A 27844-nucleotide genomic window follows, 5' to 3' on the forward strand; every position below is an offset into this window, starting at 1 on the left:
GGTCAGAATGGGTTAAAGGACCACTTCACCACTTTTCAACCTATCTTCATGTAATAGGTCCTCACTAATAATCATGAAAAAATGGCACGATTCTTTTCTACTCAGTCTGTGTCTCGTAGGACGGCTGTGGGCAGTTCAGAAACCGTCTTCCAGTGACATCATCATTTGGCAGATTCATTTCATTTCCTGAAACTTGAACATTTTGGAGTTAGGTGGTTTCTTCCCGACATGGAGCAACAACATATTTTTAATGCGTATAGCACAAAGGGCCTTGCAAACGGGGAGCGATAAAACGCGCCTGTAGTTCATTTTCAATGAGACCTGCGTTTTTGCTCGGAGAAGTCGCGGTGCGACAACGCAAGTGTATTTACGTGAGCGCGGTCCCGTGCATTTGCTGCACGTGCGCTCGTTACGTGCACACGCCCGCGACTCACCAGACCTGGATTCTGTTTAGCTTTTTTTTTTTTACGCTTGCGTCGTCGCGCCCCCTCTTCAACAGACCTGGAGGAGACCTGTGTTGATCCAGGCCATAGACTGTAAAAAATATGGACAAAGCGTTCGCCGGGTCTAACATGGACGTAAAATGAAGCCTGTTATTCCTGCACTGTAAGTCGCCATCTTTCTAGATCCGTTTGGTACCAGCTGACCATTGGCTGGCTCCGTTTTGGACCAGCTGGCCATTGGCTGCCCAGACAACGAGGCGGGACTTCCCCCCTTCTTCTCCGTTGGTTTTTATTTTGACTCGAGTGGGAGGGGAATCCCGATCATAGACTGTAACGGTAGCCACGCCCCTCAGAACATACGCGATGGTTTTTTTTCTTTATGGTAATTTTTTTAATTAATGGGACCATCATTTTCCAAAAAGAATATTATGACATTAGAAATGAGACTTTAAACTAGTGACTGGAAGAAGAAAGTATTCATGACCATGTTTATTAAGGTAATACAGTCTAGGTGAAGTTGGGCCAAAATGCATGGGCCTCTATGGAGCTATGGGGCTTTTTGGGTCCAGTCCAGCGCCACAACAGGCCATTATATGAACTACCGATTTCAAATGAGGCTTCACGAAATATCTGGCTGACTGCCCCCCTGATCCAGACCCTCTTCAACAGATCTGGAGGAGACCTGTGTTGATCCAGACCCTCTTCAACAGACCTGGAGGAGATCTGTGTTGATCCAGACCCTCTTCAACAGACCTGGAGGAGACCTGTGTTGATCCAGACCCTCTTCAATAGACCTGGAGGAGACCTGTGTTGATCCAGACCCTCTTCAACAGACCTGGAGGAGACCTGTGTTGATCCAGACCCTCTTCAACAGACCTGGAGGAGACCTGTGTTGATCCAGACCCTCTTCAACAGACCTGGAGGAGACCTGTGTTGATCCAGGCAACAACGCCTGCGTTCCTCGCTTCACGTTTGCAAGGCCCTTAATAGACATCCTTAATTGATTCCGTTGGCGCTCTTCATTCAAATGACCAGACGACGGTTGATAAGAGATGTCAGTAATTTTATTTGAATTCTAATTCTGTAAGTCATTACAGATTCCACCAAAGGATTTTTATTTTTGTTTTCTTCTCCCTCTTTCTCGGTCGTTGTACCATACCGTCCCGTAATGCGTGCGTGCACACACACACAAGCGTGCACGTACGTACGCACGCACGCAAGCTGCCATATGCCATTCACGCAAGCATCACGATACATACTGGGCGCTCAACACGCGCGCGCACACACGCACACCATTGCACATCAGAGGACACAGAGCATGATAGAAACATTGTAGTTTTATACAATAGAGTTCAGAGTGTGTGTGTGTGTGTGTGCGTGCACACGTGTGTGTGCGTGTGTGCGTGTTCTCGTAACTCCGGGGCCATTGGATGAAAACAGTTGTTTAAAGCCTCCATTAGCTCGTCCGTTAGAAGAAAAAATAACGTGTCCTGTCTTCTTCTTCTTCTTCTTGTTGTGAGAGAAAGAAAAGCCGGGTGAGACGGTCCCCTTTTTAGTCCACTCTATTCAGCTCTGTCCACCAACAGACCACAGCAAAAAATAAACTTGCAGGAGAAGATTCTCTCTTTTTTTTCCTTTTCAGCATTGAATTCATATAAGATTGTCTTGGTAATGCCGGAATGTTCTGACTAGGAGCTACGGTTTAGGTAATGCACTGGAAGTGTTTTTTTTTCTTCTTCATATTATTATTATTATTTTTTTTAACCACTTGAACCCGAGTATCCATATGCCAGGTTGGGGGATCGAGGTGGATGGGGTGAGGTGAGGTGAGGCATTAGCCCCCAAAAAAAGAAAAAAATACCCGATCCACAAGCTCACATGGAGCTCGTAGATCGGCAATTTCTTGCTTGTAGATCGGCTATTTTGGGGTCGAAGAGACTTGCTGTATAAGGAAGGAAAGGTTTGAAGTCCAAGTACAGTTGTAACTCAAGTCTGCTTGGCTAACGAGACAAATATGCCTCAATACATTATAATTGCCCTCTATAACTAAAATTTAAAATAAATAAATAAATAAAAATACCTTAAATATTTTATTTATTTTACAAGTAGTTCAGCTTTCACTCAATAGGGACAACTTCCGTCACAATGTGATGATGTCATTGCTTTGTCCATTGCTTTGTGCTCCAGCCCTATATATGGAATGGATTTGCTAATAAAAAGTACACTGTTTTGATGCTCTTTATTAACCTTAGGAAATATGAAGTTGTAGTTTTTTTTTTTGTTTAGCACAATGCATTCCATACATGTGACACCAACTTGTACAGGCTGTGGTAAAAGCTAAACACAAAACAAAACAAAAAATCGTTTAGTTGTACAGCTTTGTAGCAATGGCTTGTCAATATATGATGTGGGAAAGCACACGGGGACCTATACGGGAGAATTTGGGGTAACCCTTTAATTGTACCGTTTGTGATAAAAGCTTATTTGCCCAGCCCCCAGCACACAAATGAATTTCACACAATTGTTTACTTGTAAAACTGACAATAAAAGCTGATGTGCAACGGGAGCGGTCCCTGTTGAGCAAAACACACGAAACTTTTTCTTTTATTTTTAAAATGGAATATTGAAGGTGTTTTTAATTTCAAATTTCACTTATATACAGTATAGGGCAAGTATAACGCATCAAGGCATATAGGTCTTATTAGCCCTTCCTGTTCAGGGTTGGTAGAAGTGGTTGGTAGAGAGCTGCATAGTCTATAGGGAGGGAACAGTTCTGTGTCCACTGCTCAGTTTGGTTCCACTGTCCTCCTCCATACCTCTTTATCTTAAAAAAAAAGTTTACATTGGTTTTGTTTTGTAATTCTACTCACTAAGATAATAAGTTTAAACCCTTTGAAAATATTGATTCTTGTTAAAAGGCACAATATTCAGCCATGAGAAGAGAGCTCATTATTAAGCCTATCTGGTTTTAGCCTTTGTGTGTGTTAATCTTTTTTTTTATATTTTTATATATCATATATTTTTCATATTAAAGCCCTGATAACACAAGCATCATCAATCCACCATCACAACACGACACATTTTGTCAGCCTCTGGAGCACCTGGTTCTCAATGTGGGGTGTGGGGAACATTTTAAACAAATCTTTTTTTTTGGGGGGGGGGGGGGGGGGGGGGGGAGGGGGACACAAAAAAAAGCCGATCTACAAGCGATGCGACAGTACACATCAATTTGGGACGTCGTTGACAGTTGACACATGAACATGTTTGAGAACCACTGCCCTGGAGGAACGCAAAGCAAGGCGCCTTTCCCGCCAGAGACTGAAGAGGGCACCGCAGAAACGTGGTTTCTGAGTGAGAGGGAGAGAGAGAGAGAGAGAGAGAGAGAGAGACCTCAGGCCAGAAGACTTCCACTGTCTGTCCATGCAGCCAAGGTGCCCTTGAGCATCGAAGCAGCGAACCGCCAACCAGTTCCAAAGTTGTGCCATTGTGTGGCTGCATAGAGCTCCTCACAGGCTAACACACGCTTTAATGCAGCGGCTCTCGTTAACTCGCAGGCCTGAGAGACCACAGGTGCGCCAACGAGGGTATTGCAAGTGGGCCCCGTGGAGTTATAAAGGATAGGGGAGGGGGCCGGGAGCGACAGCCCTGCCCCCCTGCTGCCATTCATTTCAATGGAAGTTTGCTCAGTGGCGTTTTGAAGCCAACTTTGTCAAGTCATTGTCTCTTCTTCTAACCCATTGGTTGCCGTTTCATGCTTGGACTACCAGAAAGAGCCTGCTGGTTGGTCAGTCAGGGACCAATCAGAAGGCCAAAACACAAGACAAGATTTGAATGATAAGATAACATTAATATAAAAGAGGTCACTGTATTTTTACTTTGAAACCTTGAAAAACAGGCATTTTCACTTCGATGCCAATGGTATGGATTTTACATAATTATGTATTAAAAATAGCCTGCAAACTACTTTAGTTCTATTGATCCAAGCTGTAACATAATCGATTGACTGACCAATTAAAAGTAAAGATTCTCTAGAAAATCCACCCCTCTTACGACTTAACACGGCATGTGTGCCCCCTGATCCGGATAACTAAAGAATAAATAAAAATAAGAATGTTGAGAACCACTGATTTTAATGAAATAAAAAAAACATTTGTCAACCTGTACCTGTACTGTACACACACATCCGAGAGTTAGAATCCAGACAGGAGCGTTTGCAACGAGGGGCCGCCATATTTGTGTCCATTTTAGCAGCAGAAGGACGAAAATAAGCAATAATGACCACGTTTTGTGCAAAACACCTTGATTAAAACCCATTTTGGGCGGGAACCCCTTTTGGTGTTAGCATTATGTTATGCTTTAGCTATTGAAAAATAGCAGATCTACAAGCTTGTAGGTCTGTTATTTTTGAAAAATCGAAGAACGACTGACATAGAAACATTGCTTTTTCAGAAAACTCAGGATGTATAGAAGACATTTTTAGAATCTGATCTCAGGTCAAAATGGGTTAAAGAAATCCTTCTTTGAGGGCAGGAATACTTCATGCTGTAGTCCTATAGCTGTGGCCCGAAAGCAGAACTCATCAGGTCCGCTCTGAACATTCATATCCATTTGGATATCGCCGCTGTCGGGCAGAAACCAATCTCCAAGGTTGTACCTTTTTGTGTTTTGTCGTCAAGTAATGCCCAACTTGATCACGCTACACAGTGTCACACAAGAGTACGAAGAGCACCAGAGCAGGGGCCATCGCCCCATGATGGCTTGTGGTGGACATTTTTGTCGAAATAACATTTTTGCCACTTGACATTATACACGATGAGTGCAGGGCAATAATACGCATGAGGAGATGAATGTCCCTGAATGACCATAACAAAATAAAACATTTGAGAACCACTAGAGTGGCAGTTGGAATCCTAATGTGCCATACGTAGTGTCGTAGTATAAATCAGTGCCATACATATTCCGAAGAAAACCTGGAGACCTTGACATTCACGAATTGGGTCTTATGATCAAAAAAAGAACATTATAACTGTAAATCAAACGTTTTGCCACAGACAAGTCCAAGTCTTTGCCACCACGGTACGGACATATTGATGTCCCCTGAAGCGACGCATTTTCAGCTTTAACCCATTTTGGGGCGGGAACCACTCTTGGTGTTTTAAGCATTATGTTATACTTTAGCTATTGGAAAATAGCAGATCTACAAGCTCATAGCGTGGCACTGCTACAAGCTTCTTTCAGAGCCAACGTTTTTTTTCCCAACTCAAATCATTGCTTCTTGGGGGGGGGGGGGGGTGTCCCTGGAACAACATAATTTCAGATGGGGCCAAATACATATAATTTTAGGGGTCCTTGACATAGTAATAGTTTGACATAGAAACATAGGGTTTTTCAGAAAACTGTCGTGATTTTGAAGACATTTTGTAGAATCAGTCTCAGTCGAAATGGGTTAAACATAGAGCTGCAATTTATTTTTTATTAGAATCCTGAAAAGTAACAGTTTTGGAGGTTTTCCACCCGACAGACGATATAAACGGCATGTACTGTACGCATGCACCGCTCATACTCTATACTATACACATGCCCTCCAAAGAAACCGCATGGCTTTATTAAACAATGTTAATGTTTATGAAATATTAAAAATACGTCCAATGTGATCTGTAGTCTACTCTATATATATATACATTCAAGGTCAAATTCATATCCATTATGCCATACTTGGGTGCATTGGGTCTGTAAAAAGTTAACCACTTGAACCCCAAAAGCATCCATATTCCAGGGGGGGGAACATTCGACTTTTACTTGTAGCAGAGTATTTCTATATTGCATTTTTGAGTACTTTTTCCATCGCTGAACAAAACTATAGCAAGTAATTATTCGCCGCAACGCACACAGTTCATCTCCCTCTGGTCGAGTCCAACGTAATAAACAGAAACACATCCAGCCAACAGAGTGTTCCATCTTGACGTTAAGTGTTGCTCCTTTGGTAAGCGCGGTAAAATTACAGCTTCACTACTTCCAAGCTTTTCCCCCTCACCAATTATCCGATTTGCCCTGATGAAATAATGACGCCGTTTTACACAGTACAGTTAAAGCTATAGCGGGGTAAAGTATACTGTATCTATTGCAAATTAAGCTCAGACTTCATATGTTTGACTACAGATGAGCAAGGGATAGTCAATGGGGATTATTAAGAAATAATCCCCCCCCGGGGATTGTTGATCAAATGGAGTCAGTATTCGGTTATTATGCACTGTCTATTTCCAGTGGTGGAAAGTAACTAAGTACTTTTACTTAAGTACTGTAATTAAGTACAATTTTGAGGTATTTGTACTTGAGTATTTCCAATTTCCAGTACTATTACTTCTACACTCCACTACATCTCAGAGCCAAAATGTGTACTTTTACTCCACTACAATTATTTGGAAACTTTAGTTACTAGTTACTTTGGCGATTTTAATTTTAATTTGAAGACATACATGAACCACTTCAACCCTATACATTTCGGCCATTTGAAAATAGCCGATCTACAAGCTCACATACACATTTTGAACTTTCTGCAATATGAGTACTTTTACTTTTAGTACTTTTAGTACATTTTGATGCCGATACTTTTGTACTTTTAATCAAGTACATTTTTAATTCCGTACTTTTACTTCTAAATTGCAGTATTGGTACTTTCACTTAAGTGAAACAATTGAGTACTTTTTCCACCACTGTATTTCTCGCTTCTCAAGTGTGCGCTGCCGTTTGGCTGCAAAATGACATTGTGTTCGCTTACATGGCAAAAAGACAGAAAACTGAAGGTCTCCTGCCACTCTTATTTCATTTAAAACACAACTAAGACCTTTTTCTGTTTATTTTCTTTCTCTTCTGCGCTGTAATTGTTTTATGCATCCGTCATTGTATAATTGTGTTTCCTTATTTGCTTGGTGTTCTGTGTGAAGCACATTGAATTGCCTTGATGTTGAAATGTGCTGTAGAAATGAAATTGCCTTGCGGCATGAATCAAGCGACACAGATTGATATGAGCCAGGTGCTCCGAATCTTTCTTTTTATTTTAATGAAATAATTTTAATATTTTTTATCCCACGATTTTGCAACCAATTTTTTCACCCAGTGTCAATTATCAAATGTAATCCTGGGCGCTACACATCCTCTGCCAACCTGGGGGGGGGGGGGGGGGGACTGACCTCATGCTTCCTTCTATGCATGAGGAGTCCAAGCTGCTTCTTTTCACCTGACAGGGGGAGAGTTTCCCCAGCCGGACGTAGTGCGTGGAAGGAACACGTTATTCCAACCAGTTCCTTTCACCTCCATCAGGCTGGCCAAAGGGGAGGTAGTTTAGAGACCAGGATTACTGCATGTCTTTTGTGAGGGTACCTACAGTAGGGGACACGGGGTCCGGGGAGAACATGCAAACTCCACACAGAAAGGCCCTTTCGCCAGCCCTGCCTCGGGTATGGACACTGGTGACGCGGAGGAGAGAACGCGTCCCCCAGCAGCGCCCACGGCGGGAATCGAACCCAGGATCTTCTAGCTGTAAGGCGACAGCACTACCGATTGTGCCACCGTGCCCCTTCTAGACTCTCTCGTCCCTCCTTTAGCACGTATATGCATTTACTCGTTGAGTTCCGCGATTATTATTGAAGATTGAGAATAACAGGCCGAAGAAATCAGTGATTGACCAATCAGAATCAAGCGTTCAAACAAGCCGCGTAATACACCATAACAAGAGATGGCGAGGCAATTCATTGAAACCCATAGTCGTCCTGTCCCGTTAAGAATGTAAGCATTGGCCTGGGCCGCGGCCGAGCGGCCCAGGCAGCGTGACAGCGTGTCACGGGTTCGAGTCCCGACCCCGACGACCTTTGCCTTTGCCGTATTCCTCTATTCCATCTCTCTCCCCCGTTTCCTGACATACTACTGTAAAAATCTATCAGTAAGCGCCAAAGAATATCTTTAAAGAATGTAAGCATTTAGCAGACGCTCTTATGCAGGGCAAGGCATGAACCCTAGTCAACAAACAACAGAGCAAGCAGTCAGGGAAGAGTGCCACAAATACAATATGCATGTGCTACAAATTAGATGAACAAGTTGGACAACTTATTTTTCTTCCATACGTCGTCATTTAGCTTGTTTAGCGTTAACGCCATGAAGAAGCTGATGCTCTCTTTAATGACAACACAATAAATAGCAAAATGTAGCAGATCGACAAGCTTGAAACATGCCGCTTAGCTGCTTCCGGCGCTTTTGCATGTGTGTGACGCTGTATACTATGATCAAGTAGGGCCTTCATTTACGGAAAACACAGAAAGACTATTCGAACATGGATGACAGGAGGTTTCCGCCCGACAGCAACGCTATGCGGCAGATTTGCACATACATATGAAAGGACCGCAATGGAAACAAGCCACTGGCTTTTTTGTTTTTCTTTTATCCTTTTGATATTAATGGCGCGACAATGTATGTCATTTTACATATGTTTTCGTTATCAATACAGATGTCAAGGTCAAAGACGGCTTCACAAAGGTCTTATACCCGATCGTCTTACTTAGTTGTGTGCGGTGTCTCGCACCAGAAGTGGCCAGTCGGGGCAGTCATCTGGGCGTCTCAGCCAGGGAAAGACCACAAGTGCCACCCCCTATAGCGTCCGTGTTCATGTTTAACCTCCCGTTCAGTTATCTTATGCAGATTTTCTCTAACCTGGGTTCCGGCCTGCTTCGCTGGCTGCGTTCCGTGAGTTGTTTTGTCACTCCGCTAACTCAGTCTGGCCAGCAGGCTGTTGACTCGAAATGCATTTCATAACGTCACCTGTTAGGTAGCCATGTTGTTGTTGCCGACACGTCAACAGCCAGCGCGCCACTCTGCCCGTGCTTCTCACTGTGAGACTCGAGCCAAGAGTAAATCCTACGGTATAAATTAAACGCTCATTTTGATTCAGTCGTCCACCATGTCAGATTCAGTAGTGCAAAAGAAAATGACGGCTGTGTGGGGTGAGTTTAGTTGCGACCCGCACCACCGACCAATCAGAAGCCACGGGGCGTTTTTCTCCCGTTTACACGCCCCGCCTACCTCGGAGACCTTCCAGACTGAGTAGTGTATATAGTGACAAAACAATTGACGGAACGCAGCGAAGCGGGCTAGATTTTCCCAGCCTACAGATTTCCTCAGCTGAGTGCATCTCATTCCCACGCCCGCCCCATCAGCAACCATACATTCATTAACCCCTTTCACAACTGGGATCCCCCAATTTTGGGCCATCATACAGCATCGGTTCACATTGAAAAACGTTGTTGTATGGTGAAAGAAATTGCATATCTATACAAGTTCAAAACGTGTCTGTTTGAGCCTGCTGGCAGACTGCAGTCAGTCTACTCGCAGGCAGACTGTTTTCGGCGCGCGACACGACCGAGTATAAATCTCCCTTTACGCTGGAGTGCCGGGGGACTTCACCAAAACACACGTGGCTTGTGTCATCAAGGCTTGAATGAGTTGGTTTTTTTGCATGTTTTTTTTTTTTTTTTAATGTGGTTTTGAAAGCGTGGTGACATCATAAGTCATTCTTTACCTGATTTCTTTTAAAGAAAATTACATTTTACATGCTCACAGACACTGTGAGAATATCGTCAAAGATACAAATTTTGAATTTTCTGCGAGATTCGTCGAGGTTTCCAATTTAAACACCCAAGTTCCTGTACTTACCTTAAAATGCAATGATTGTTCAAAAGCATACAGTAGAATGATTATAATACAGAGTGGTTTTTGATAGAGCCCTGCGATGCGTTGTATTATTATTTTTTTTTTCATAGAAAGTAAAGAAAACAGGCTTTGTTCTACAGTGCAAAAAGCTGGCCGTTAACATGCACGCAGCTTGAAAACTAACAAAATCATCATGTCATACGAGAGAGGAGCGACGGAGCCTTGTGCTCTCCAAGTTACAGAAGACTTCTTAGCCATAGTCAACAGGAGGGGGTTTCAACACACCAACAAGGAGGTATAACTTAACACATTATACATAGCACTGAGCTCAACCGAAGGGAGGGAGGACAATATACCACGTTTCCGTTTGACGGATTTCAACCAAAAAAAAAACTCTTCCCGTTCAATCATCACCGACCGCCCGCATGGTGACATTTAATTTGGCAGCCAGGCAGCAACTGCTGGAGGAAAAAAACAACATGGCATCCGTTTGAAGCCAAGTGAAAAATAAACCACCTTTCTTTTTTTTTTCCCCGTCGCCCCCTCTGTTTCTCGCTCTCTTCAGCGTAGTTTTTGAATCGTTAGAAGCAAATAAAAGTTGTGTTCGATCTGCATGCAAAGAGTGAGATAAAATGAGGGAAAAGAATTTGGGTAAATTAAATATCATCGTTGCCCTACTACATTAATCATTTTAGTCTCTAAAGTTCATTTGGCACAAAGTTCCAGACCTATAAATGCAAGTCCACGCCCTCTTAAGCGCGCCTTAAATTCATTACTTTTTTTTTCTCCTCTATTCCTACGTTTGTATGGATGAATACAGCAAAAAGTGAGAGAATTTATTAAATTATACTTCTCTTTTATATATATATATATATATATTTATATATTTATATACATTTATATATTGTATATTAAATTGTATTTACATTGAAAAGACATCTGCAGCTCCTCTCCTCCTCACAGCCAAATGTATTACAAACGGGGTCGGGGGCTGAATAGGACTCGCCCTCCCTCTCGCCCCTTTCCTCTGTACAAGAATCTAGCTAGCTAAAATAAAGTGCCAGCGCCGCCGGCGCTAAACGCGCACGGTGGCGCCCAGCTGTCGACGACCAACCAAACCCGCCCGCCCCCGCCCTCCCTAATTGACGTAGTAGAGCCAATAGACCAGGTTGAAGAAGGAGAAGGCGATGGGAAAGACGACGCGGGACCACTTGTCTATGGCGTTGACATCCGTGAGGTCGGGGATCTTGACCTTGAGCTGCGAGGCCCTCCGCCGCAGGCGGCTCTTCTTCTGGCCTCCGCCGCCGCCGCCGCCGCCGCCGAGGGGGCGGTCCAGGGCCGGCCGGCCGTACAGGTCCCGGCTGGTCATGGGCTTGCGATACTGTATGCTGGCGCTGTCGTAGGAGAACATGGTGGCGCGCGGGTCGTTCAGCACGCCCCCCATCATGTCTGCGCCGCCCATCTCGTTGGTCAGGTTGGTCAGGAGGATGTTGCCGTGGGCGTCCACCTGCGAGAGTCGGGAGGTATAAATGCAGTAATTATTATAACCCATTCTGACCTGAGATCAGATTCATAACGAGGTTTCCACATGGACACACACACTGGTCTGATTAACCCATTCTGACCTGAGATCAGATTCTAGAAATGCCAGTCGCTCTTCGATTTAAAAAAAATAGCAGACCTACAAGCTCGTATCGCGCCACTCGGTGGCGCGATATGAGCTTGTAGATCTGCTATTTTTAAATAGCTAAAGCATAACATGATGCATAACACCAAAATGGGTGCCCGGTCAGAATGGGTTAAGTCAAGCTTCTTTCACCTCCGCTCCATTCCAAATATTCCTCTCTATAGACTAGACTAGCATCCCGGCCGTTTCAGTCACATGGATATGAAGAATCAACTGACCGAGAGAAAACGCTATTGTTACTGCTGTACTGATTAGAAACGGACTGTATGACATATGAGTGACTGAGTGAACGATACAGAGACACCTCGCTGACAATAGCGCCGAGACAGTTTGTTTATTTTTGGACGACAATGCTCATACAGTATGAGACGATTGTAAGAGGACCCCATGTTATTCTCCGTAGAGAAATTACCTCCGTGAACCAGGGGATGAGCGAGTGACGTCAGGACTTCGGCGCTCTACTCCCTAGCTTTCCCCTTGTGGTTAGAGTGTCCGCCCTGAGACTGCATGGGAGGTCGGGGGTTCAATCCCCGGCCGGGTCATACCAAAGACTCCCTGCGTCATGTCCAGAGGGTTTACTGTACTTGTACATCAAGCTGCCTCACACTACAGAAACAGGAGATAGGCTCCTGCCCTATAGGCCTCATGGCTTGGCTCTATTCTCTATTCTGTCTGTATTTTTGTCGCGCTCCTACTGTCTGTACTCGCCATGATGATGATATGCTCTGTACAGCACTTTGGTACAATGGAAATTGTTTTTAAATGTGCTTTATAAATAAACGTGATTTGATTTTGGGATGGAGCGGGTTTTGATTTCAGTGAAAGCAAGACAAATGGGCAGGAACTATCGGTAAAAGCCTATAGCTTGCTGCTGTAATCTTCTAGCGAGTGTGAATTGTAAATTATCACGTGTTCAACTGCTGACCAAGTTTAAAACTCCTCTGCAATAAAATCGTTTCATAAGGTAACATGACAAGGTAGCGACAAGCTATAACGTGTTACCTTGACGATCAAGTTTAGTTGGCATATGATACGCCACTGTGGTGCGATGGAGGGGGTGCATATGTTTGTAGACATACTAACAGACATTTAGTTCGACAACACTGTCGCTCGACTCGACATGCGCTACCGGTTACAACTAACCCATGCATGCTGCGGGTTAAAACTCACGAGTGGCTCCTCACATGTGCGGCACTAACCCGTGGCAGGTTAAAACTACCCTCGGAAACCCAGGCACTTTTATTTCCAGGGAGAAAGGCTGGGGCCGAGTCCACTTCAATTCGGCATACTGAGTAGCCCAAAAGTCTCTCTCTCTCTCTCTCTCTCTCTCTGCTGATTACTTATCGTCTGCACCTTTTGTTAAATTGATGCTCACACGCACACACGTACACACAGACACTCCTCTCTCTGTTGCGCTAATTAATTAGTCTCATGTCCTGTGTTTTTGGTAGGGCGTCGGACTCATGACTGTAGGACTGGTTAGTACGTCAGACCAAACACATGGACCCGCGATGGAATGTATACTGTAGCTCAGTGGTTCTCAACCAGTAGTCCAGGGACCACCAGTGGTCCTTGAAGGGGTTCCAGGTGGTCCCAAGCTAAATGATGGAGAGTTGGTTAACCAGATGGACCCTTGTCAGATCCCTCTTGAGAGTGTAAAATGAAACCAAATTTTGGTATTACTTTCACGCTCTCAAGAGCAAAACTATTGTTGAACATCTGCATTACTTTTAATTTAAATTCCACACAATTAGAGAATGCAGAATAATTGTTAGTTTGATCAACGTTTGCCTGTTGTCTCTCCTATGGTATACCGACATCAATACAGCATCTCTAAAGTTTGGGGTAAATGGCATCAAATGGTGGTCCGTGGCTTAAAAGGGCAATAAATATTGGTCCATGATATGAGAAAGGGTTGAAAGCCGTTGCTGATATAGCTCGATTCGTATAGTTTGCTGAGAATAGCCGCCGACCAACAAGCTCACAACGTATGGCGTCCACAGTGAGCTCGTCGGTCCGCCCCACAAAACAACCCCCACCCTGTCAGATGATGGGAAACGCCTTGGTAACCTCCAGGCTGGATTACTGCAGTGCACACACTATACTCAGCGGGATCCCTATAGCAAGAGCCTCCAGAGGCCTCATCAGTACATTCAAACCAGCGCCGCTATACGATTCTGATGAGAGTGCGGAAAAATAAATATATATATATATCCCATTCTGACCGGGCACCCATTTTGGTGTCAGCGTCATGTTATGCTTTAGCTATTTAAAAATAGCAGATCTACAAGCTCATATCGCGCCACCGAGTGGCGCGATATGAGCTTGTAGCTCATACACGAGCTTGTAGGTCTGCTATTTTTGAAAAAAATCGAAGAACGACTGACATTTTTAGAATCTGATCTCAGGTCAGAATGGGTTAATCAGACCAGTGTGTGTCCAGCGGAAACCTCGTATGAATCTGATCTCAGGTCAGAATGGGATATATATATATATATATACGACCACATCACACACCCATCCTCCTCCTCCTCCTCCTCCTCCTCCTCCTCCTCCTCCTTTCACTTCACTGGCTCCCCGTAGTCTCCCTCAGGACTGAATACAAGATCTGTAACCGGGCCGTCTGACACATCAGTGCATCCACGGATATATACCCCCCTCAACCCCCACACCTCAAAGAATTCCTCACCACACAAACCCTCCGCTCTTCCCCCCCCCCCGGGAACACCCCCCGAGCGCCCGGGCCTTCTGCTCTAGTGCCTCTATATACTTTGCTCTATTTGGACTGCATGGTTCTCCTTTTATTTGTTTTGTAAAAGGGTATAGGCGGAATACAGTAGCAGACCTACAAGCTCACAATGGGTCGCAGCGCGACGCATGGTGAGCTTGTAGATCTGCTATTTTCAGCAAGTGCAAAATGAGTCATCACGACGGAGTCGACTGTAGATTCAGTCGACCATAACCTTATGATATTTAGTCAACTAAAACTATAGACTAACACACTAAAGCATTCCAGGTGACTATAAAACTTGACTAAAACTAAATGAAAACTATTCAAGAGACTATGACCAAAAACAACTAAAATGCCCCCCCCTCCCCCCCCCCCTCTGTCTCCTCATTCCTGTCACCATACTATAGTGTACAGTATGTGTACACTATCCAATAAAGGCAGAAAAAAGCCCCAAAAATATTTAAAAAACACTGCCCGTCACCCACATGTACTTTGTTGCCCTCCAGCCATCTTGTGCCCGCGTCACCCACCTGTACTTTGTTGCCCTCCAGCGCCCTCTTGTTCTCGTTGCTGGCCTTGGCCTGCTTCTCGGCCACCTTCTTCTGCAGGTGAGGGCCGCGGCCGAAGAAGATGTAGTTGACGAAGGCGTACTCCAGCAGCGCCAGGAAGACGAACACGAAGCAGCCCATCAGGTAGATGTCGATGGCCTTGACGTACGGGATCTTGGGCAGCGTCTCCCTCAGGTGGGTGTTGATGGTCGTCATGGTGAGCACCGTGGTGATTCCTGTGTGAAACAAACAAACAAAAAACCCGGCAAAGCACGCCGCAAACGTCGAGGTCAGTGTCGTCGTGGTGTCGTTTGCCGCGATTTTGCAACAAGCAGCCAGGTCTACGTAAGCAAGGCCAAAAGAAGCGACTGTAGGCCGTGTGCGCATGTGCACGCATGCACGCACGCGCACGTGCACACACACATGCACACACACACACACACACACACACACGCACACACACGCACGCACACACACGCACACACGCACACACACACACACACACACACACACACACACACACACACACACACACACACACACACACACACACACACACACACACACAAATACAGGTCCCCAGAAAAGTACGAATCAGGTTTGGTTTGGTTGGACTACAGAATGCCTTTTGTCAGTAACATGCAGTAATCCTGGTCTCTAAACTCCCTCTGATGGAGGGGAAAGGAACTGGTCGGAATAACGTGTTCCTTCCACACGCTACGTACGGCCCCTTGTCAGGTGAAAAGATCAGCTTGGACTCCTCATTCATAGAAGAAAGCATGAGTCAGTCCGCTGCCCTCCCCAGGTTGGCAGAGGAAGTGTAGCGCCCATGATTACATTAGATAATTGACACTGGGTGAAAGAATCGTGGGATGTAGTAAAAAAAAACAAATTAATGCCTTTTGGCAGGCCACGATGGCATCATAATGCCTGATTTGCACTTAGCTGCAGGCCGAACATAACAACACATCTACAAGATGGGAGCGTGACACCCACGTAACATAACAACACATCTACAAGATGGGAGCGTGACACCCACGTAACATAACAGCACATCTACAAGATGGGAGCGTGACACCCATGTAACATAACAGCACATCTACAAGATGGGAGCGTGACACCCACATAACATAACAACACATCTACAAGATGGGAGCGTGACACCCACGTAACATAACAGCACATCTACAAGATGGGAGCGTGACACCCACGTAACATAACAACACATCTACAAGATGGGAGCGTGACACCCACGTAACATAACAGCACATCTACAAGATGGTAGCGTGACACCCACGTAACATAACAACACATCTACAAGATGGGAGCGTGACACCCACGTAACATAACAGCACATCTACAAGATGGGAGCGTGACACCCACGTAACATAACAACACATCTACAAGATGGGAGCGTGACACCCACATAACATAACAACACATCTACAAGATGGGAGCGTGACACCCACGTAACATAACAGCACATCTACAAGATGGTAGCGTGACACCCACGTAACATAACAGCACATCTACAAGATGGGAGCGTGACACCCACGTAACATAACAACACATCTACAAGATGGGAGCGTGACACCCACGTAACATAACAGCACATCTACAAGATGGTATAGCGTGACACCCACGTAACATAACAGCACATCTACAAGATGGGAGCGTGACACCCACGTAACATAACAGCACATCTACAAGATGGTATAGCGTGACACCCACGTAACATAACAGCACATCTACAAGATGGGAGCGTGACACCCACGTAACATAACAGCACATCTACAAGATGGTATAGCGTGACACCCACGTAACATAACAACACATCTACAAGATGGGAGCGTGACACCCACGTAACATAACAGCACATCTACAAGATGGGAGCGTGACACCCATGTAACATAACAGCACATCTACAAGATGGGAGCGTGACACCCACATAACATAACAACACATCTACAAGATGGTATAGCGTGACACCCACGTAACATAACAGCACATCTACAAGATGGTATAGCGTGACACCCACGTAACATAACAGCACATCTACAAGATGGGAGCGTGACACCCACATAACATAACAGCACATCTACAAGATGGGAGCGTGACACCCACGTAACATAACAGCAGCACATCTACAAGATGGGAGCGTGACACCCACGTAACATAACAGCACATCTACAAGATGGGAGCGTGACACCCACGCCACACGCAAACCAACCAAATATAAAAATGACTTGAACATTGGAGTCTATAGTTCTTATTTGTCAGTGTATATTTAGTCACAGTGTTTTAGTCCTCATAGCTTCGTTTTTTTTTAATTTAGCTCTCACCACTGCATGGTTGACGGACGAACACATTTCGTCGTAGTCTAATTAGACAACATGAACAGTGGGTTTCAGCAGCTGCACTGAATTCAGACCTCCAGCCACTCCAAGGTGTGACATGATGATGAACACAATGTTTGTACAAACAGACATCTGGCTTCACAACGCCTGGCTGTTCCAAATAAAGCTGCTCTGTGTAGGACTGGCCTTGATTTCTGACTCAGAGCTTTCAGTACAGTTGGATTTCCTACACTACACTATATCAAGGGTGAGCGAGGGCGTGCGTGCGCGTGCATGCGTAAATCACTCTGTCACACACACACACACACACACACACACACACACACACACACACACACACACACACAGAAGCTCTGCTTTAGTTGTACAGCTGCAGCTGCTGTGCTGTGAGGTATACTGCATGGTAGTCATTGGGTTATTATTCCTCAGCCTAGTAGGAAAGTCTATGAAGGATTTCACGTAAATTGCACGCTGTGTTCATGATTTGAGGCTTTTTGTTCAAAACGGGCCAATCCTGTAAACTTTGAAAGCCAATGTTAGCCAATTAGGATGGAATATGAAATATCGGACAGATCCATCTTGAACACATGACTATAGAGATACTGTGTTACAATACAACACCAGAAAATACAACACCAAAAAAGCAAAGCAAAATACAGTTGATGTATTTGCTTTGCTTTTTTGGTGTTTAACTCATGCCTTTTTAACTTATTGCTATTGCCTTTTTCTACTGCTTTCTATGATGTAATGTATTTGTATAGGTTCATCATGCTCTTTTTATTCTGTAGCCTATGTATGTTTTTACACTGGATCTATCTATCTATCTATCTATCTATCTATCTATCTATCTATCTATCTATCTATCTATCTATCTATCTATCTATCTATCTACTGTCTAACGATTTGCAAGATTTTTGGACAGAATCTGGAGGGGTAATATAAAAAAAATAGTTTTACAAAAGTCTGCCTCCTGGTGGCGCTATAACAGGCCATTCTGGAAAATGTGGGGCAGAGGTTCATCGTTGGCATCCAGGGAGTGTGTGTGCAAAATTTGGCATCGACCGAGTTAACGGTGCCGGAGCTTAGCTGTAACGGACACACACACACACACACACACACACACACACACACACACACACACACACACACACACACACACACACACACACACACACACACACACACATGCACACACACACACACACACACACACACACACACACACACACACACACACACACACACACACACACACAGACAAAGTGCAAAACATGTTCTCTCCCCATTCCTTCGGCCTGGTGGAGACAATAATGCAATAACAGTATGACAGGCCCTACTATAACTATTGTATCATTATAATGATTATAATTACTTCACTTCACCCCTGTGTCAATTATCTAATATGATCCTGGGCTCGATCTACACACCCTCCGCCAACCTAGTCCCCATATATGGGGGACATGGGGAGAGCAACGGACTTGAACTCATGCTTCCTTCATGCCTGAGTGTCTAAGTTGCTCCTTTACACCTGACAGGGGGGAGTTTCCCTGGTTGGACGTAGCGCTTGGAAGGAACACGTTATTCCAACCAGTTATTCCCCTCCATCAGGCGCCCCGGCTGGCCAGGGGGAGGCAGTTTAGAGACCAGGATTACTGCATGTTTTTTGTGAGGGTACCTACCCTAGGGGACACGGGGGGAGAACATGCAAACTCCACACAGAAAGGCCCTTTCGCCAACCTCGGGTATGGGCACTGATGACGCGGAGGAGGAAACACGCCGCCAGCGCCCACAGCGTCCCCAGCGGGAATCGAACCCAGGACCTTCTAGCTGTGAGGCGACAGCACGTATTATTATGATGGGTGACTACGCCATTCAAAAGAATGCACAATAGAACACACTCTCTCACTCTCTTGGTTTTTGTGATTTCAATCACTTGATTGTTTAAAACTTGTAGAAAATAATTGTGCAAGTAGGCATACTATTGGTCAATTCCAAAAAGTATTAAGATACATCCCGCGGATTGGCACCCACCATGGGAAACCCTCCATACTTCTAAAACAATGACGCGTTCTGTTTATCTGGAAATGATTTGACTAAAAAATAATCGCATTGCTGCATCACTCACAAAATGCTCACATCCCTGGATATGTGGTGTCCTGGAAAAGAACTCTTTCGATGAATTTCCTTCATTCATTTTTAATTCCTTCCAGGAAAAAAAAAATGAAAAAAAGGGGAAAACTGTCCTCACAGAGACAGCAGAGCCCCAGTAACAGGAGACTAATGGCTATTATAAATACTGCAGAGGACGGACCATTGACTTGATATGCCTCTCTCTTTCACCTCAGTAATTCAAGCTGCCTCCCGGGGGCTCGCTCCCAGCCCGGTGCACTCCATTGCCTCGGCTGTGGAACGAACGGAGACTAATGGTCAGTGTACATCCCCGCTGCTTCGCCACATATGTGCAACGGCGCGGGATTTGTGATGCGAGTGTGCTGGTGGCCTAGGTGAGAGTAGGTAACAGAGTACATGCACTGAACTCTATAGCCTACATCTAGTGGCCAGATATTATACAAATATTTTAACCCATTTCGGGAGGGAACCCCTTTTGGTGTTTCAAGCATTATGTTATACTGTAGCTATTGGAAAATAGCAGATCTACAAGCTAATGAACTTGTAGGTCTGCTATTTTAGAAAAATTGTCTCTCCCTTTCTCTCTCCCCCTCTTTCCTGTCAGTCTTCACTTGATACTATCAATAAAGGCAGTAAAGGCAAAAACACCAAAAAATATATTTTTGCCTTTATTGATAGATTACAGCAGTTTGACAGGAAAGGGGGAGAGAGATGGGGGGGGGTGACACTCAGCAAAGGTCATCGGGATCGGGACTTGAACCCGCGACACGGGTTAACCGATTACATCCCGCCGCCAGTGCCTGGAATCTGGCGCCCTGCAGTGCCAACAGAATGCACGAAAAAGGCAGTGAAGAAGACCCCGCGATTATTTGGTCAAATGTGGTAAAGAATAATATTATTAATTCTGGATTAATACTCTTCTCAAATCTTGCGTTCTCGTGTTTGGCACAGCAGGGTTTAATAGCTAAACATGAGATATCTCGTGGTTGGCATAGATTGTTTTAATTGAAAGGAAACCCCTCTTCCCTCATATGACATGATGTCCCTCATGTGACCCCCCCCCTCTCTCTTTTTGAGAACAATGCACACTGGGACAAATTATGAAGTCTTTACCTGTCCCCCTCAGACCCCTCACCTTTCTTCAGCTAGGAATTCTGGGATACGTGTGAAATTCTCACAGCACAAACAATTGGCCCCTTTGAGACCGTTTTCTCAGCTCTCTGTATCTCTGTAAGACATCACTCTATAAGCCATACACCGTGTTCCCATTGCATTGCGTTTGCAGGGGGGTTGTGTTGCGGTGTGGTGCTGTGCGTTGCGGTGTGTTGTGTGGTGTTGCAGTGCACTGCAGTGCATTGTGTGGCATTGCGATACAGTGCATTGTGTTGTATCGCATTGCGGTACATTGCATTGTGTTTGTAGTGTGTTGCAGTGTGGTGCAGTACATTGCATTGTGTTTGCAGTGTGGTGTGGTGCAGTGAATTGTGTTTGCAGTGCGGTGTGGTACAGTGAATTGTGATTGCAGTCTGGTTTGATACTTTGCATTGTGTTTGTAGTGTGTTGCAGTGCGGTGTGGTACAGTGAATTGTGTTTGCAGTGCGGTGTGGTACAGTGAATTGTGTTTGCAGTGCGGTGTGGTACAGTGAAATGTGTTTGCAGTGTGGTGTGGTACAGTGAATTGTGTTTGCAGTGCGGTGTGGTACAGTGAATTGTGATTGCAGTGTGGTATGATACATTGCATTGTGTTTGCAGTGCGGTATGGTACAGTGAATTGTGTTGCAGACAGTGCATTACGGTAAAGCGCACTATACGTAAGTTGCAGTGCATTGCGGTAAAGTGCATCAAGTTGCAGTGCACTGCGGTAAAGCACACTAAGTTGCAGTGCATTGCGGTAAAGCGCACTAAGTTGAAGTGCATTGCGGTAAAGCATATTAAGTTGCCGTGCATTGCAGTAAAATCATAGAGTTATATATAATAGAGACGTCACCGGATTTCTCCTCCCATCCACTTGCATTGAGTTGCTCACCTCAGCGCATGAGGTGATTTCACCCCTTCTTCCGGGAATGGAACAGAGTGCATTCTGGGATGCATTTGGGCCAAACACATTAACGAGTACTGTGTGTGCGTGCACTGCGAACGAGTCATAAACGAGTACTGTGTGTGTGTGTGTGTGTGTGCGTGCACTGCGAGCGAGTCATGAACGAGTACCGTGTGTGTGTGTGTGCGTGCACTGCGAGCGGGTCATGAACGAGTACCGTGTGTGTGCGTGCACTGCGAGCGAGTCATGAACGAGTACCGTGTGTGTGTGTGTGTGTGTGTGTGTGCACTGCGAGCGAGTGATGAACGAGTACCGTGTGTGTGTGCGTGCACTGCGAGCGAGTCATGAACGAGTACCGTGTGTGTGTGTGTGTGCACTGCGAGCGAGTGATGAACGAGTACTGTGTGTGTGTGCGTGCACTGCGAGCGAGTCATGAACGAGTACCGTGTGTGTGTGTGTGTGCACTGCGAGCGAGTGATGAACGAGTACTGTGTGTGTGTGCGTGCACTGGGAGCGAGTCATGAATGAGCGCCGCCGTTTGTGTATTGGATCGGCCGCGTCGGTGCGTTTATGCGATTGGCCCAAATAGCAAATACCGACTCGAGCTGCAGTACCCAGTTTCGGCCATCATGTATTTTTCGCTTCAGTGTTTCCTCTCGGTGACGTCTCTATATATACTCTAAGTCTAAGAGTAGCAGCGGTCTACATTCCAATAATGATAACCCAATGACTATACCATGCAGTACCTCCCAGCACAGCAGCTGCAGCAGTACAACTAAAGCAGAGCTTCAGTGTGTGTGTGTGTGCGTGTGTGCGTGTGTGTGTGTGTGTGTGTGTGTGTGTGTGTGAGAGAGAGAGAGAGATAGACTGTGTAACTGTGTTGCCATTTCAGAAAATGGGTGCAAGACAAGAGAGCAACATCACTGCATACAGTTTCATCATTGCAAATTCATCAGCAACTTTTGTCCTGATCAATATTTCCGTTTACTTCCCCCCCCCCTCTCTCTCTCTCTCTCTCTCTCTCTCTTTCTCCCTCCCTCTCCATCAGACAGATATTATATTCTTAGCTTGCTTATGATTCTCGATGACTATTTCTATGCATTTGATGAATTAGCTTTAGGGATGTACCGATGAGACATTTTGGCCGATACCGGATTTAATGAATTGCTATTATAGCCGATAATTGATATAATATCGATATGATATCATTCTGTATTAAAAAATATATAATCATTTTGGCCGTTCTGGAAAAAAAACCTTATAAACACTGAATTTGAGAAAAAAAAGCAATGCCTCTTTATTCCAAAAGTATAGGAATGCACCGTTATTATCTTGGCTCATATCCCAACATAGACAGCTTGAATGTAGTATTTTTTATTAACTGACAATTTTGAAAGCTTCCCCAGAAAACACTGATATAATTCGCAGCCTTCATCATCTCAAAAGGCTTTTTCAGGCTTTTTTTCTTTTTTAACCTATTATTTATTTTTATACCAATTTTTATACCAATTATTATAAAATACAATACCTGCTGAAACCAATATATTATTTTAGATACAGATTACCGATATATTGGTTTAACCCATTCTGAACGGGAACCCATTTTGGTGTTAGCATCATGTTATGCTTTAGCTATTGAAAAATAGCAGATCTACAAGCTCATAGCGCGCCACTCAGTGGCGCGCTATGAGCTTGTAGATCTGCTATTTTTGAAAAATCGAAGAACGACTGACATTTTTAGAATCTGATCTCAGGTCAGAATGGGTTAATCAGACCAGTGTGTGTCCAGTGGAAACCTCGTATCCCATCACTAATTACCTTGTATTGTTCCTCAATGTAAGTCGCGCTGGATTAACGTAGAGGGGAGAGAGAGAGAGAGAGAAGCGTGTAGCAGTGCAGAGCACACAGGTAGCAGGCACCTTTTTAATGAAGTGAACGATGCTCTTTGCGCTGAGCGCTGTCGACGGTCAGATTGCTATCTGCCAGTAATAGCACGTAGGCAGATCTCTGTCTGTCTGTCTGGCCATTATCTCCCCAGAGGTTAGGACTTTTAGAGAGATGAACAGGCTACATCTTTCTACCCTACTATATGTGCACTCTATGATGAAACCTTGTATCTCCATTTTCTTTTCTTTTTATCCCACGATTTTTGTAAAAACAAAATCTCGCCCAGTGTCAATTGTCTAATGTAATCCCTCTGCCAACCTGGGGAGAGCAACGGACTGACCTCATGCTTCCTTCGATGCATGAGGAGTCCAAGCCGCTTCTCTTCACCTGACAGGTGGGGAGCTTCCCCAGTTGGACGTAGCGCGTGGAAGGAACACTTATTCCAACCAGTTCCGGGCCAGGGGGAGGCAGTATAGAGACCTATAGGTAATACATCAAATACACAGAAGTATAGTCATCAAGAATCATATAAGCAAACTAAGAACCTAACGTACTAGCATACACTACAGAGTGCTATGTGACAACCGGGAATAGTCTGGTGACCACCCGAGAGATGGTTAACAGCCGGAATGTAGACAGGACCCGGTTGAGCAGTTTGGGTTAGCGGCCCAGCCTGTATGTCCACCGTGGGGAAGAAGGCCAAAAAACCCACGTGGGGCCTTTATGAGGGCCATTCGAGCCGCAAGTGGAGCCTGCGGCACCAACGTTTCCCTGCCGGTGGAGCCTGCAGAATCCACCACTCCCGAACGAAGTGTCTGGTGCTGGGAATCTGGCGCAAGGCACAGGTCCTGGCCGCACCTGTTGAGAGCAGGAGCAAGACCTGGTGAGACGTAGGAGGTGCCTGCATGGCCAGGAGTCAACTCACACTGCCTAGTCCCTCCACGCGCCCGGGCAGAGTACTTCTGGAGCAGCGGATTGTGTGTCTTAGGGTTTTTCCCTAATGGGACTGATCGAGGGTATAGCTACACTGGGACGTAAGTCGGGACTTGATCGGGGCTGGGTCAAACGAGTGAGGCGTATCGTGATGTCGAGAGACCCGCAACCCAGAGGACCTTGGGATACATCACTGTCCCAGGTGCATCCTTGCGATATTTTTTTGTCCTTTCTGTCTACATAAGATGCAATGTAAATTACAACCCTATACCCTATATAGGCGACACAGGGAGAGTATGCAAACTCCACAAAGAAAGGCCCTTTCACCAACCTCACCTAGGGTGTCATGGGCACTGATGGGGGACGCAGAGCCCTGCACACAACCCCAAAGGAAAGTGTATTGACCGGATTCCACCCGGCAGTGAGGATGTGCTGAGAGGCGAGGGGTCATATGGGGGCCAAATGTCACTGCACTGATGAAGAGTGTAAAATGTAAAATGCCTGTTGTCTCTCCTATGCCCCCTATGGTATATACCACGTCAATACAGCATGGACTCGTGGACAAAATGCATTGTTCACTGCCTCCTAATGCATGCATCGTGCACACGAATGCATCACAAAGAGCAGTGCAGCTTTGCAAAAATAAAAGTCTTCATTTGAGGGCGATTGTGCTCCACATGAGCAGAGACCACCGCATCTCCATTCAGATGAGCTCAGTCTATATAATCTATGCTGTTTTCACTGGCTGTGTTAATATGTATTCATTTAGAAGGAATTCATTCCAAACAGAGATTCATATACCCTCACAAAAAAACATGCAGTAATAATAGTCTCTATACTGCCTCCCCCTGGCCTGCCGGGGCACCTGGTGGAGGGGGACAGGGTCTGATTGGAATAACATGTTCCTACCATGCGCTACCTACGTCCAAACCGGGGAAACCCCCCCCCCCCTCCTGTCAGGTGAAAAGAAGCTGCTTGGACTCGTCATGCATAGAAGGAAGCATGAGGTCAGTCCGCTGCTCTCCCCAGGTTGGTAGAGAGAGTCTAGCGCATTTGATAATTGACACTGGGTGAAAAAGATGGGTTGCAAAATTGAGGGAGAGATTCATACCCAAACTCATTAGTCATTCCTCGCTCGTTTACATGGCCAAAGCATTGTGCTTTAGTCTAACAAACAGCACTACTAAGGGCAGACATGTGTAAAATAATGCTTGTATTCCAAACTCCCAGTAGCGTTCGGAAAAAAAGGTCAAACCGTATACAGTATAATATACCACACCTGACCCCTTCCAAACCCGAATCCATTGGGGTCAGACGGTAATGGAATATTCTATTCCAATTGAGTTTTGATTTGATGTGAGCATGTTTATTCTCAGTCATTCTGAATACAAGTGGAATACAGTAGGCTATATCTGGCCATGTAAACACAGCCAGAGCAAGTGGAATGTATCGGGCCATGTAAACACGGCCAGACTGTCATTCTTCCTTGCAATTCCAGAGCAAGGAATAAATAAAACAGATGCTGCTGTAACACAAAGCTGTGTATGACTTGAGGCTAATGTACGACAAGGAGACGGAATTTAGAATTAGGTAGACACGTTTCAGGACACGTGGCATTATGATTAGGTTTGAGGCTTGTAACAGGTTTATACAGTCGCACACGCACACGCATGCCCACACACACACACACACACACACACACACACACACACACACACTGTACCTAATTAGACTATGGTGTGCTACGGCTTTGCAAAGTTTGCAGTTTGCAACTCCCCAGCAACACTCACACTGTACTCATTCCTCATTACAGGGGCGACGTTTAGAAGAATTAGAACACTTTCCTGAACGTGAACTTATGAACCATTCCTTAACTCCATGGTCACTGAACTAAATACTGGACCCCATCATCACAAGGCACACAATACTTCCAAGACATTCATACTAAAATGTCTTCTTTTAGCGAGACCGGAAGAGTCTCTGCAATTTGACGGACGACAAACACATCTTAACCCATTCTGACCTGAGATCAGATTCTAAAAATGTCTATTACATCCTGACAGTTTCATTATTAACCCATTCTGACCTGAGATCAGATTCTAGAAATGTCAGTCGCTCTTCGATTTTTCAAAAATAGCAGATCTACAAGCTCATATCGCGCCACCGAGTGGCGCGATATGAGCTTGTAGATCTGCTATTTTTAAATAGCTAAAGCATAACATGATGCCGACACCAAAATGGGTGCCCAGTCAGAATGGGTTAAACACAGAAGAATATGTGAATATTATAACGTGAAATGAATGGCCATATTAAAAGTGAAATAAAATATGTGTTCCAATGCTTAATAATAATATAACTTTCCACAACTGTCTTAGACTCTTGGTTGATGGGGGCTGATTTGGGAAATGGGAATCATGACATTTTCCATGGAAGAGTTCTAAATCTTCTAAACGTCATTAAAGGGTTTGTGACATTCATTTGCATTTATTTATTGTTTTTCTTTTAGGTTGTATTACCTCAATTACACCCACACAACCTGAACTTGTGGTCTGGCATTTTCTCTGTGTTCTGAAGCTTTTTGAGCTGCAATGAAAATTGCATTTTATCCCACGATTTTGCAACCCATGTTTTCACCCAGTGTCAATTATGTAATCCTGGGCGCATACACTTCCTCTGCCAACCTGGGGGGGCAGCGGACTGACCTCATGCTTCCTTATATGCATGAGGAGTCCAAGCTGCTTCTTTTCACCTGACAGAGGGGAGAGTTTCCCAGGCCGGACGTATAGCGCCGTGAAAGGAACACGTTATTCCGACCAGTTCCTTTCCCCTCCATCAGGCACCCCGGCTGGCCAGGGAGAGGCAGTTTATAGAGACCAGGATTACTGCATGTTTTTGTGAGGGTACCTACCCTAGGGGACACGGGGAGAACATGCAAACTCCACACAGAAAGGCCCTTTCGCCAACCCCCGCCTCGGGTATGGGCACTGATGATGTGGAGCAGTGAGCACGCCCCCAGCACCCACAGCGTCCCCAGTGGGAATCGAAACCCAGGACCTTCTAGCTGTGAGGCGACAGCACTACCGACTGTGCCACCGTGCCCCTCCGAAAACAGGCAAATTTGGGTGCAATTGACCTCAGAACACCTAAATAAAATATGAAATATTTTTGTCACAATCCCTTTAACATGGCTTATTATGCGGCTCATTAAAGATCATGAAAGAGTGACAGACCCAAGGCCACCCTGGCAGCCGAGGCGTCGTAGTTGATCCAGAAGGAGACCCAGGACAGGATGGTGATCAGGGTGGACGGCATGTAGGTCTGCAGGATGAAGTAGCCGATGTTCCTCTTCAGCTTGAAGCTCAGCGACAGCCGAGGGTACGAACCTGTGACA

General features: G+C 45.1%; 1 protein-coding gene across 2 annotated transcripts in view; it reads right to left on the reverse strand.

Moving 5' to 3' along the window:
* Positions 1-11280: 11280 nt before the first annotated feature.
* Positions 11281-27844, reverse strand: part of gabrb1 (gamma-aminobutyric acid type A receptor subunit beta1) — a gene marked incomplete at its 3' end in the record, with an annotated part of 138098 nt that continues 121534 nt past the window's right edge. The window contains exons 7-9 of one of the 2 annotated variants that reach the window (XM_083792320.1): positions 27684-27836; positions 15091-15344; positions 11281-11649 (exon numbers count right to left, since the gene is read on the reverse strand). In XM_083792320.1, the coding sequence (XP_083648446.1) occupies positions 11281-11649; positions 15091-15344; positions 27684-27836 (776 nt within the window). The remainder of the gene's footprint in view (positions 11650-15090; positions 15345-27683; positions 27837-27844) is intronic. The other variant, XM_083792321.1, reaches the window with a different exon arrangement.

The sequence above is a fragment of the Protomyctophum parallelum genome (assembly GCF_964188405.1).
Source record: "Protomyctophum parallelum genome assembly, chromosome: 20".
Lineage (NCBI taxonomy): Eukaryota > Metazoa > Chordata > Actinopteri > Myctophiformes > Myctophidae > Protomyctophum > Protomyctophum parallelum.